This window comes from Leptodactylus fuscus, chromosome 1 (assembly GCF_031893055.1).
Source record: "Leptodactylus fuscus isolate aLepFus1 chromosome 1, aLepFus1.hap2, whole genome shotgun sequence".
In the NCBI taxonomy this organism is placed as follows: Eukaryota; Metazoa; Chordata; class Amphibia; order Anura; family Leptodactylidae; genus Leptodactylus; species Leptodactylus fuscus.
Window position 1 is genome coordinate 159,379,376 of NC_134265.1, and position 13,194 is coordinate 159,392,569.

At 43.6% G+C, this 13,194-nt stretch overlaps 1 protein-coding gene across 1 annotated transcript in view; it reads left to right on the forward strand.

Moving 5' to 3' along the window:
* Nucleotides 1–13,194, forward strand: part of KDM4C (lysine demethylase 4C) — a 282,851-nt gene that overhangs the window by 25,820 nt on the left and 243,837 nt on the right. The window contains exon 5 of the mRNA XM_075278892.1: nucleotides 12,207–12,400. Coding sequence (XP_075134993.1) covers nucleotides 12,207–12,400 — 194 coding nt within the window. The remainder of the gene's footprint in view (nucleotides 1–12,206; nucleotides 12,401–13,194) is intronic.

Sequence of the window (13,194 nt, forward strand, 5' to 3'; positions counted from 1 at the left end):
CCTGCTCCGTATGTAATAAACTTGCCTACATCCACGACCTTTTCATTCTCAATGAATTTACATTTTTCGGTCTCACAGAAACATGGCTGACCCCCTCAGACACAGTCTCCCCGCCGCCCTCTCCTATGGAGGTCTGCAATTCTCACATACTCCCCGCCGGGACCTACCGCTGCTTTCATCGACCACTTCAGCACCTGGCTCACAAACTTCCTATCCACCGACACCCCCACCATCATGATTTCAACATCCCCATTAACACACCCCCTTGCGTCCAGCCTCCTGTCCCTCACTGCCTCCTTTGGTCTCTTCCAATGGTCCTCCTTGGCCACCCACATAAAGGGGCACACACTAGACCTCATATTCACCCGCCTCTGCTCCATACGCAGCCTCTCTAACTCTCCATCCACGCTCTCTGACCACAACCTGCTGACATTCTCTGCCCTCTCCTCTCCAATAGACACCCCAACCTCAAAACCAACACCCCCCCGCAGGAACCTCAACCGCCTTGACACCTGCACGCTCTCAGGCACTCTCCTTTCACTCGCTGACATATCCTCACTCCAGGACACAGATGCCGCTGCTGCCTTCTACAATACCACCATCGCCTCAGCCCTTGATTCTGTAGCCCCCTACACATACACCAGAGCCCGACCGATCAATAGACAACCCTGGCACACTGACCTGACTAAAAAACTGAGACATGCCTCGCGGGTTGCAGAACGCCTCTGTAAGAAAAGCCACTCCAAGGAAGACTTCCTCAGTTACAAAGAGGCAGTTCTCACATTTAAGAACGCACTCACCTCTGCAAAGCTGGTCTACTTCACCACATTCATATCTGCACTCTCTCGCAACCCCAAACAGCTATTCTCCACCTTCAACTCCCTCCTCTGTCCTCCTGCCCCCCTCCGACATCACTTATCTCAGCTGACGACTTTGCCTCTTACTTCAAAACTAAAATTGACACCATCAGAGACACTCACCCTACACCCCTGACAACCCCTTTACCCAACTACTTGCTGCTCCTCATCCCTGACCTGTTTCCCCACTATCACTGATGAAAAACTCTCCTCCCTAATCTCCAAATCCCACCTCACCTCCTGCGCGCTTGACCCGATCCAGTCACATCTCATCCCCAAGCTCACTGAAGTCATTACTCCGGCCCTAACTCATCTCTTCAACCTATACCTAGCCAATGGATCCTTCCCCTCAGCCTTCAAACATGCCACTGTCACTCCTATACTTAAGAAACCATCCCTCGACCCGTCCTCTCCAGCCAACTATCGTCCCATCTCACTGCTCCCGTTCGCCTCAAAACTGTTTGAGCAACACGTCCACTCCAAACACTCCTATCTCTCGTCCAACATGCTCTTTCACAAACTTCAGTCAGGCTTCAGACCCCAGCACTCCACTAAAAGTGCCCTAACAAAAGTCACCAATGTCCTTCTAACCGCCAAAGCCAAGCGCCATTACTCTGTCCTCCTCCTCCTTGACCTCTCTTCTGCCTTTGGAACAGTTGACCACTTTCATATGTTAGAAATTATCTCATCCCTTGGTATCTCAGACCTGGCCCTTTCCTGGATCTCCTCATACCTCACCTACCACACATTCAGTGTCTCCCACTCGCACACCACCTCCTCACCTCTCCCTGTAGATGTCCCCCAATCTCCGTCCTAGGACCCCTCCTGTTCTCCATCTACACCCTCGGCCTGGGCCAACTCATAGAATCTCATGGTTTTCAATACCACTGCTATGCCGATGACACCCAAATATACATCTCTGGACCAGACATTACCTCCCTGCTGGCCAGAGTTCCAGATTGCTTAGCAGCCGTAGCCTCTTTCCTCTCCTCCCGCTTTCTCAAACTGAACATGGAGAAAACAGTTCATCATTTTCACCCCACCCCGTATGGCCCCACCACCTGACCCATCTATCAAAGTTAACGGAACCCCACTTTCCCCAGTCCCACAGACACTATGTCTTGGGGTTACCCTGGACTCCGACCTATCCTTCAAGTCACACGTTCAAACCCTCAACACCTCCTGCCACCTCCAGCTCAAGAACATCCATCGAATCCGCTCCTTCCTCACCCCTGAAACTACCAAGATGCTCGTCCATGCCCTCATAATCTCCCGCTTAGACTACTGCAACACCCTTGATGTTGGGTGGGCTTGGGATTTCTGTCGGGATTGGGCAGTTGACGAAAGCAGGACAAATCTTCATGTATCATGAGCCATCCAAAAATGACAACCACCGCTTTTTTTTTTTTTGTTTTAAGTTGTCTTTGTTTTTAATATCCATCCTTCTATCTTGTGATAGCATGTAGAGTAGTGGGTCAGTGTCTTCCAACTTACACCCTCTTTGGTACGCATCCTAGTCACAGCTTCCTCCATAACTCTTATCTGTGAGCTTAAAAAGGGAACTCTGCAGATTAAAACCACAGGGGATCCTGTGATCACAGCAAGGCAATAAATGCCATTCTTTCCTAGTCCCAAACACTACATATAGTATGTACACACACAAACAATACAATACACTGTAGATACATGCAAAGTTTTTCATTGTACTCCCTGTGATACAGAGTTCCTTTCACAGTCGTGTGACTGACCTCTAAGTGGGCAGCTCAGAAACACGTTATATAGGTATTACCATGCTGTGCCCTACTAATTGCCTATAAAGCAGTGGCATATACAGATAACATGTAGGCAAATACTGTTATACCACTTCCAGATCTAGGGAACGTAGTGGCTAGTTAATTAACGGTTACGTTAAAGGGTTAATGTCTATATGCCTAGCAATTTAGGTCAGTAGAGGGAATTGACGTCACATTTTCTAGTAGTCTAGGGTGACAAAGGATTTAGATCGCCTGTGAATTTTCATTATTGATACCATTTTTATTTAGGATACAGAGAGAGAGAGAGAGCAAAGTTTGAATAATAGTGTAAGTTGTGTTATGTAGGTAAATAATATCTAAAGTACAAAATATAGTGTAGAAATGGCTAGAAAACCAACATTTTTACTGTAGGACAGCTACATTTGCTTTCTTCCACAAGATGGCGCTCTTGCATATTCATTAAATGCATTTTGAAGACACGCACAAGGGACCCCATCCCTTTGTTCATTTTGTTTTTGGCACACCAGCATTTGCATAATAAATGTCATTCCTGAGCAGTACCTATTTTGGTATTTTTTTTATTTTCTAAACATTTATCTGAATTCAGAAGCCACAGGCAACATGCAGTCACTGTTGTGGGTGTGTATGTGTTGACAGTGATGTGAAAAGACAACAAGAGCAGTATATAGCTTCAAACTGAATGAATCTATCAGAAGGCTGTTAAGAGTTCTACAATATCTGTATTCTAAAAAGCATAAATTATAGTCAATAAAATCTTTATTTTCATATTCTTTATTGCTAGTTTTCTTTTCTGTTCTTTGTCAGTTTTTTGCGATTTTCTAATGCATCAGTTGAAGGCCACCAAACCTTCCAATAGGCATAGGAAAAAAAAAATGTTTGCTGAGAGAACAAAAAACTTCAACAATAATAGACAGTAGTAACAGACTCTGAACACATGCACACTGAAGTGGAGTGGTGTGCTACAGACCCTGTAATGCACAAGATGTTAGGGGGACATGGGGCTGCCGCCACAGCAAATCTCCAGAAAACAAAAGCAGAAGAGTCCTAAACATGGTAGGCCGCTAAAGGGCACAGTATATAAATCCAGGGACACTCCTGGTAAAGTGAAGTAGGAATATAAATACGGTATGTTCGACGCCACTGTGTGTGGTTTCGATAGCTACCATTGCTTATTTGTAATGCTGTTCCTTTTTCATTGTTTAAATAAAGATTTGAAAAAAAAAAATTCTTTATGGTAAATGCCGTAATGGGAAACAAATATCAAAAGTGCCAAACCGCCATTGTTTCACTGTTTCGCCTCTAATAAAAATTTGAATAAAAAGTGATCAAAGCCATAGATATTCCCCAAAATGGTATAACTAAAAAGTACACCTGGCCCCTCATAAAAAGACACCCTATACATCCCTGTACACATAAATATAAAAAAGCTATGGGTGTCAGAATACCGTGACTTAGAAAAAAAAAATATATATTTTTTTGCTAAATTTTAGATTTTTGTTAAGGAGTTAAAGTGTAAATAATACCATATAAATTTAGTATCTCCAGAATCCTAGATTAGAGGTGACGTGGTTTTGGCTGCAGATTGAATAAAACAAAGTCTGTAAGAGAGTCACACAAGTGCACTTTTTCCTCAAAAGTTATGGGGTTTGGAAGGTGGGGGAGTCAAAAACAAAAATCGAATGAAGTCACCAGTGGGAAGGGGTTAATATATATTATTAATATATTTAGAATAGGTCAGTATGCATATATGCTTATAATCATGCTGGGTATTTTTAGGAGCAGGTATTTCCTAGTGCTTAGTGTTTACTAGTTGTAGGAACAACTGAAACATTGACATGTTCACTACTTTCTCTGCAACTTTATTTCAAGATACAGTTAGTGATTTCTGAAAGGTCAGGGAGTAGACTGTAGGAAGCTCAGTGTGATAAATGTCATGGCAAACATTATCAAGTCTTACATGAGTGTATCATTGTATGTTCTGTGCTAACAGCACCCTGCTGCTATGTTTATCTGCCTCAACATTTAATTATATCCTTTATCTAATACATCACATTTTACCTTGAAGTCGGGGTTTACCAGGGTCAAATAAGATGGTCGAGATCGAAAGTGCATCACTGCATCTCGGGTACGCAATTAATGCACAGTGGTATCTATATAGATTTCTGTTAGCTTATTGCAGACATATTTGTGGTTTGGAGAAAATAAAAAATTAGCTTTACTTTATTATGGTAAATTTTGCATACTGTCAAACCTTCATGTTATAGAAAACTACATTTTATACACAGTGGAAGCTCTGAGCCAATTACCCAAATAATAATAATAATAATAATAATATTTTATAAAGGGGTGGTCCTCTCAAAGATAAAAGCATACATGATTCATAAAATAAATTCATAATTCATAAAATATCTAATGGAGTCAGGAAATACTGCCCTCAAAAAACTCCCCAAAATTATAATAGAACCCTGTAGTATGTTGCTTGTATGTTGCTTCAATTTACATGCCTTTACATGCCTTTTCTCTTTGCATGCCTTTTCTCTAAATATTGGTCTCCAGCATGGCTTATCTTATACCTAAAGCCCAACATGGCTCCCCTTCTCATTCTTGGTTCCCAGCTTGTTGCCAAAGCACTTTTTCCCAGGTTTGCATATGAGTTAGGGTGCATTCACACTACGGATACGCTGCCTGATTCTGAACATTAAAACACGTTCAGAATCAGCGTGTATAAAGCAGATCCCATTCACTTCAATGGGAACCGGCATACGCGCGCTCCCCATTGAAATGAATGGGCTGCTTTTTTCACTACGAGCGCTCCCATTGAAGTGAATGGGAAGTGCTCGCGTGTACGGCTAGCTCAGCGCATTCTGAGCCATACACGCGAGCACTTCCCATTCACTTCAATGGGAGCACTCGTAGTGAAAAAAACAGCCCATTCATTTCAATGGGGAGCGCTCGTATGCCGGCTCCCATTGAAATGAATGGGATCTGCTTTATACGCGTTTTAACGTTCAGAATCAGGCAGCGTATCAGTTGTGTGAATGCACCGTTAAACTGCAATTTGCATGATAATGCGGCTCCAAAGCCGAATAACAAGGCATTTTGGAAATATATCTACAGGGTACCGTGTTTAGATAAGATAAGATAATCCTTTAATAGTCCCACATTGGGGAAATTTCAGCATGTTACAGCAGCATAGTAATACATGTACAGGATAATACACAGTAATATATTACTGAGTTAGATACACATATACTGAGAAGAGAAGATATACTAGGAGTCCATAGCAGCTAAGGAAACGGAAGAGAAAGAAGGAAGACTTCATGGTCATCGTCATAATCATTAGTTCTCTGGGCAGAGTGATCTTCACTTGGTCTGATGTAGATTATACAGCCTGGTTGCGGTTGGAAGGACCTGCGATAGCGCTCCTTCTCACACTTGGGGTGAAGCAGACGGTCACTTACAGCGCTGCTAAGTCACATCAAGGTCCCATACATGGGGTGGGATTTGTTCTCCCGCATGGAGGTCACCACAGACAGTATCCTTCTGTCACCCACCACCTGTACTGGGTCCAAGGGGCTCCCCAGGACAGAGCTGGCCCTCCTGATCAGCCTGTCAAGTCTATTTCTGTCCCTGGTTGATATGCTGCTCCCCCAGCAGGCCACACCGAAAAAGATGTCTGAAGCAACCACAGAGTTGAAGAAGGCCCTAAGAAGTGTCCCCTGGACTCCGAAGGCCCTCAGCCTCCTGAGCAGGTAGAATCTGCTGTGGCCCTTTCTGTGCAGCGCCTCCAGGTGATCAGCCCAGACTAGTTTATTATTGAGGCTCACGCCCAGATACTTATAGGTCCTGACTATCTCAATACATGTTCCTTGGATCTCCACCGGGGTCGGAGCACCTCTCCGTTTACTAAAGTAACTAAAGTTTAGCATTATAACCCATTTACTGCTGATTTTTAATTTTATTTTTTGGTGAGAAGAAGAGGGGGGGGACTTAAAATGGTCCTCCACTCATTCCTTGTATCCAGCATAGTATCCCATTAAATGTTGCTCTTCAGCATGGTTCCCCTCCTGGACTCCCATATTGCTCTTTCATTTCTGGATCCTGGAATGGCTTCCCTTTCATTCATAGAGCACAACATGGCTCCCCTTCACTGCTAATCTTGACTATACTTATTGACATTTCATAGGCTGAGAATTCTCCAAGAATATTGGGTTTTGGTTGGGGTTTACAAAACCTGTCACCTCTGTGATTTATTTAAGCAAAATTAGGACTGTTGATATGTATGCTTGGAACATTGCAAACTCCATTGTTTAGTGGTCAAGCGTAACATGGGCTTCCTACTCCATTGTAATGCTGGTGACTTTTCTTCCCAGATGTCTCTCACAAATCTCTTAGTCTGCATCGAACTGCTTTCACATCTGTCTTTGTATATTAGTCCTTGTATATAAGTATATGTGCGATCTTTTCAGATGGCCTGCCACTGAAAAATATGCTAAAATATGTGGATTTTGGTTGGCTAAGGGGGTGGTCTTCTTGGAGAGAGGTACCTTCTGTAGAGTATAGTGGTTGGAAAATTATACAAACAGTATAGCACTGGCTACCCTTTCAACATCAGAAAATTCATAACAATTCAAGCACTGATGCACAAATTATAAAACAATGTTTATCCCTAAAAAATTGCAAGGGAGAATTCCCCCATTGCATATTTAAAATCAGTCAGCTGATACTCCGCCACCACACAGCCCTTTCAATTGGACAAAGCGAAATACACTCACCGGCCACTTTATTAGGTACACCATGCTAGTAACGGGTTGGACCCCCTTTTGCCTTCAGAACTGCCTCAATTCTTCTTGGCATAGATTCAACAAGGAGCTGGAAGCATTCCTCAGAGATTTTGGTCCATATTGACATGATGGCATCACACAGTTGCCGCAGATTTGTCGGCTGCACATCCATGATGCGAATCTCCCGTTCCACCACATCCCAAAGATGCTCTATTGGATTGAGATCTGGTGACTGTGGAGGCCATTGGAGTACAGTGAACTCATTGTCATGTTCAAGAAACCAGTCTGAGAAGATTCCAGCTTTATGACATGGCGCATTATCCTGCTGAAAGTAGCCATCAGATGTTGGGTACATTGTGGTCATAAAGGGATGGACATGGTCAGCAACAATACTCAGGTAGGCTTTGGCGTTGCAACGATGCTCAATTGGTACCAAGGGGCCCAAAGAGTGCCAAGAAAATATTCCCCACACCATGACACCACCACCACCAGCCTGAACCGTTGATACAAGGCAGGATGGATCCATGCTTTCATGTTGTTGACGCCAAATTCTGACCCTACCATCCGAATGTCGCAGCAGAAATCGAGACTCATCAGACCAGGCAACATTTTTCCAATCTTCAATTGTCCAATTTCGATGAGCTTGTGCAAATTGTAGCCTCAGTTTCCTGTTCTTAGCTGAAAGGAGTGGCACCCGGTGTGGTCTTCTGCTGCTGTAGCCCATCTGCCTCAAAGTTCGACGTACTGTGCGTTCAGAGATGCTCTTCTGGCTACCCTGGTTGTAACGGGTGGCTATTTGAGTCACTGTTGCCTTTCTATCAGCTCGAACCAGTCTGGCCATTCTCCTCTGACCTCTGGCATCAACAACGCATTTCCGCCCACAGAACTGCCGCTCACTGGATGTTTTTTCTTTTTCGGACCATTCTCTGTAAACCCTAGAGATGGTTGTGCGTGAAAATCCCAGTAGATCAGCAGTTTCTGAAATACTCAGACCAGCCCTTCTGGCACCAACAACCATGCCACGTTCAAAGGCACTCAAATCGCCATTCTTCCCCATACTGATGCTCGGTTTGAACTGCAGGAGATTGTCTTGACCATGTCTACATGCCTAAATGCACTGAGTTGCCGCCATGTGATTGGCTGATTAGAAATTAAGTGTTAACGAGCAGTTGGACAGGTGTACCTAATAAAGTGGCCGGTGAGTGTAAATAGATAACCATATAATCCCACCAGTACAGATTTGGGGAAAAAAGAAATGCAGCAATTTACATGACCATATGCAGTTTGAGAAGATATATATAGTTTGAAAAAAATGGTTCAATCTCACGCAGCCGCAATCAAGATGACACACGGGCTAACAGACCCTAGATATCCCTAGGGATCTGTCCCTCAAACCCCGTGACTCCCGTCCTAACAAGGGCAGTCCCAATCTGAACCTGTTCACAAATTCTGACAGTCCCTACGCTGCGTTTCAAGGTGTGTCAACACCCCTCATCAGGGGACCTAACTAAACTGACATCAATAAAGATGTAAGTACCAAAGTAGGGAAAAACCTATGGAACCAGCACAGTGGTGCCTGGGACTAGGGATTAACAGACAAGAGTCCTAGTCTTAACTGAGATTATGGCAGTGGCAACTAGACCAAAGCACATTCAGGCAATATATAGCTAAAAATACCTCCCCTTTCAATTAGAAGATAAGCTACTCACCTGTGTTTTAGGGATTTTTAGCCACTCCGCGTGCAGCGCCATTTTTGGCGCACCTTGATGACCACGCAAGGTGGACAGAGTCCTCACAGTTAGAGATGAGCGAACACTGTTCGGATCAGCCGATCCGAACAGCACGCATCTATAGAAATGAATGGAAACACCTGTGACACCGGCCACCGGCAAAGTCAGCGTCACAGGTGCTTCCATTCATTTCTATGGGTGCGTGCTGTTCGGATCGGCTGATCCGAACAATGTTCACTCATCTCTACTCACAGTCACTACTGCGGGATATCGCGAGATCGCAATCCATCCCGCACATGCGCACTGGCCCATCAGTTACGGCAATTCATGCCGACCATTTTTTGCCCGACATCACGCATGCATCAAAGCCGAGACGGCGCGCCTGTGTGATTAAGGACCCTATCGTTCGGCGCATACAAGGGGAGGGAAAAGAAGATGACCGCAACTCCCCCCTGTGATGCGGAGAACGCCCCCCGCCACTCAGTAAATAGCGAGGGGAATAGACATTATGCAAAAAGGGAGTCACATTATTGGTTAAAGTTAACCCCGACTCACCCAGCCCATTGTCATTTAACTACCCGCTACCTATAGACCCTACACTAACTAAGAACAACTAACACCCCCTATTCAGCAGGTAGAAAGGAAAAAGAAAAAAGCCACTATATGCGGTCCATATATGCACCCATGTGTAATAAATGTAGTGTCAACACATGTGGCGCAGTTAGGTGTAAAATTCAACGTGGTGTGGTGACATTCAGCTCTTATTTGGAGACCTGCACCAATAATGATTATCCACAATGTATCACTGTGATGCCCAGCCAATAGCAGTCTGAAGCAAACCATATCAGTATGTCTTTGGAGTGAGGGAGGAAACTGGAGTTCCTGGTGGAAACCCCCACAAATATGGGGAGAACATATAGTGGACATGCCAATATTTTAGCATTGTAATGCATTGCTTTAACGATCAGACCTCCTGGGGTTCAAGGTCCCTAGGGGTCTAATAAATGCAAGAAAAATAAAACATATATATGTAAAGATTTCAAATTGCCCCCCTACAACATATATAAATGTACTTAAATAGTGTGAAACACATACACATTAGGTATCATTGTGTCCAAAAACACCCGGTCTACAAAAAAAAATCAAGTGGCATTTTTTTTTTTCAGTGTTTTGCCTTTAAATTTTTTTTTTAATAAAAAGTGATCAAAGCAATACACTCCCCAAAATGGTATATCTAAAAAGTACACCTGACCTCACAAAAAAGAGGCCATGTGCATCACTTTTTTTTTTTTTTTTCATAGTATTAGATCTTTGTTAAAGGGTTAAAATGTCAATCAATGTATATAAATTTGGGTTTCCCGGAATCATACCGAAACATAGAATACAGGTGACTTGAAGTTTTGGCTGCAGACTGAATACCCTAAAAGCAATGCCCGTAAGAAAGTCGCACAAGTGCACTTTTTCTCCAGTTCCACCCCATTCAGAATTTTTTTTTTCCAGCTTCCCAGTACATAGTACAGAATAATAAATGGTACCATTATGAAGAACAATTTCTCCTGCATACATTAAAGGGGCTCTATCAGAAAAATCATGCTGCTAGAGCCCCACATATGCGTGCATAGCCTTTAAATAGGCTATTCAGGCATTGGTAATGTTATATTAAACTACCCCCCCGTTTTAAAAAAATAACCTAAAAAAGAATGTGCTCTACTTACGCATCGTGCACGCTGGGCGGGCATTCAGGGTGTGTCTTCATCTTCCTCCCCGCCTCTTCTTCCTCCGATGTCCTCCGGTTCTGTCTTCTTCCAGCACTCGCTCGCGGACACTGGTATTAAAAAACGGCCTGGGCGCATGCGCAGTAGCATGCGGCTTCTACTATGACTACTGCGCATGCGCCCCGGCTATCACTGGCCGTTCGCGAGTGCTGGAAGAAGACGGGACCGGAGGACATCGGAGGAAGAAGAGGTGGGGATGAAGATGAAGACACACCCTGAATGCCCGCCCAGGGTGCACGTTCGATAAGTAGAGCACATTCTTTTTTAGGTTACCGTATATACTCGAGTATAAGCCGACCCGAATATAAGCCAACCCCCCTAATTTTACCACAAAAAACTGGGAAAACTTATTGACTCGAGTATAAGCCTAGGGGGGAAATGCAGCAGCTACTGGAAAATTTCAAAAATTAAAATGGTCGTAGTTTTTGGGTGCAGTAGATGCTGGGGAAGGGGAGGGGGTGTTTTGGTTGTCTGTCTGTCTGCCCCTTCCCTGAGGACTGTGTTTTTTCCCCCCACTTGGAGTTCAGCCTGGCTGAATATAGGGGATCTGCAGTGCTCCTATTCCTATTCCTAACCCCTTCCTGATGGAACAGGAGCACTGCAGATAACCTATATTCAGTAGACAGGGCACTGTCAGACACAGGGATACCTAATGTGTATGTGTTTCACAGTCATTTTCTACTTTTGTATGTATTCTAGGGAAAGGAGGGATTAAGAACTTTTATTTTTATTTTTTTTTTTTAAATTTGCACTATTTTGTGGGAGATTCTATACATTGACATTGTGGCTGGTCATAAACCCCCCTCACCCTCCTAAAAAAAAAAAAAAAAAAAAAAAAATTCTGACTCGAGTATAAGCCGAGGGGGGCTTTTTCAGCTCAAAAACTGGGCTGAAAAATTCGGCTTATACTCGAGTATATACGGTATTATTTTAAAATGGGGGGGTAGTTTAATATAACATTACCGATGCCTGAATAGCCTTTTTAAAGGCTATTCACGCATATGTGGGGCTCTATCAGCATGATTTTGCTGATAGAGCCCCTTTAAGCCCTCATATGGCTCTGTCAACTGAAAAATAAAAAAGTCATGGGGTTTGGGAGGCATGGAATCAAAATCGAAAAATGTCATTGGTGGGAATGAGTTAACAAGGAAGTAACTAACTAAATACAATTATGGGAGTGCTTCCATATGTAGACAAACTGATTCTGTAAATTGCAGACTTGATGCCATTACATCTCAAGGGGCGTGAGCCATACAGTTTCTTATCTTAAACTGTGTTTTTACAGGACGTTGATGAATGGAATATTTCACGTTTAAACACCATTCTGGATGTTGTAGGAGAAGAATGTGGAATTTCCATTGAGGGAGTCAATACACCTTATCTTTATTTTGGAATGTGGAAAACTACATTTGCCTGGCATACTGAAGACATGGATCTTTACAGCATAAACTACCTCCACTTTGGTGAACCCAAGTCATGGTAAATTTATATGTTCCAAATATCATGTGTATGCGTATGTTTGTTTATATTTGTGCACACTGTGAGCATATTGGCTATATAGAACTCTGTTAGAAAAATTGTGCACCAACACTAGAGAAACATGTAGTTATTCAGCACAGACCTTTGGACCTGAAAATAAATGTTTGTAGTTGGAGCTACTCTTTCTTTACATGTTAAAGTCCTATTATCCAAATTTCCATTTTTCCTTGTTCAGGGTTAACACTGGACCACACAATTTTCAATAGGAGATGGTGACATCTCATCTTCATACCACCCAGCACAGTGATTTCCTGCAAAGGTTACTGTGCTCACAATACTCTCATATAGAAGTCAACGGGTTATTCCCAGGCTACTGAATGCTATTAAAGGGGTTGTCCCATCACAAGGATCCTATCTATACTGTTTGTTAATGTGGATGTAAGACTTTTCCTAAATACATTGCTTCAGCAAAACTGCTTTCTTTGTCCACTATATTACTTTATTCATTTCTTTGTTGACACATCCCTTGACTTATCTGGTCAAAAGTCAAGTGCTGTATCTGCTGCTCTCAGGGGGGAGAGAGGAGGGGTTAAGTGCACGGGAGCGAGTCTGGAGTGGGGGGTAGTTTATACTTTGGGGGAAGGGGCCGACAATACAGACCCGGCATCCGCTGTAATAGAGAGGCGGATGCCGGGGAGTGTTAGACGCCGACACGGGTGCCTGCGACATTCCGCTCCTCCGCCCCCCCCCCCCCCCCCGGAATAGCAGCATCGCTCCTGCCGCTACTGGCTTCA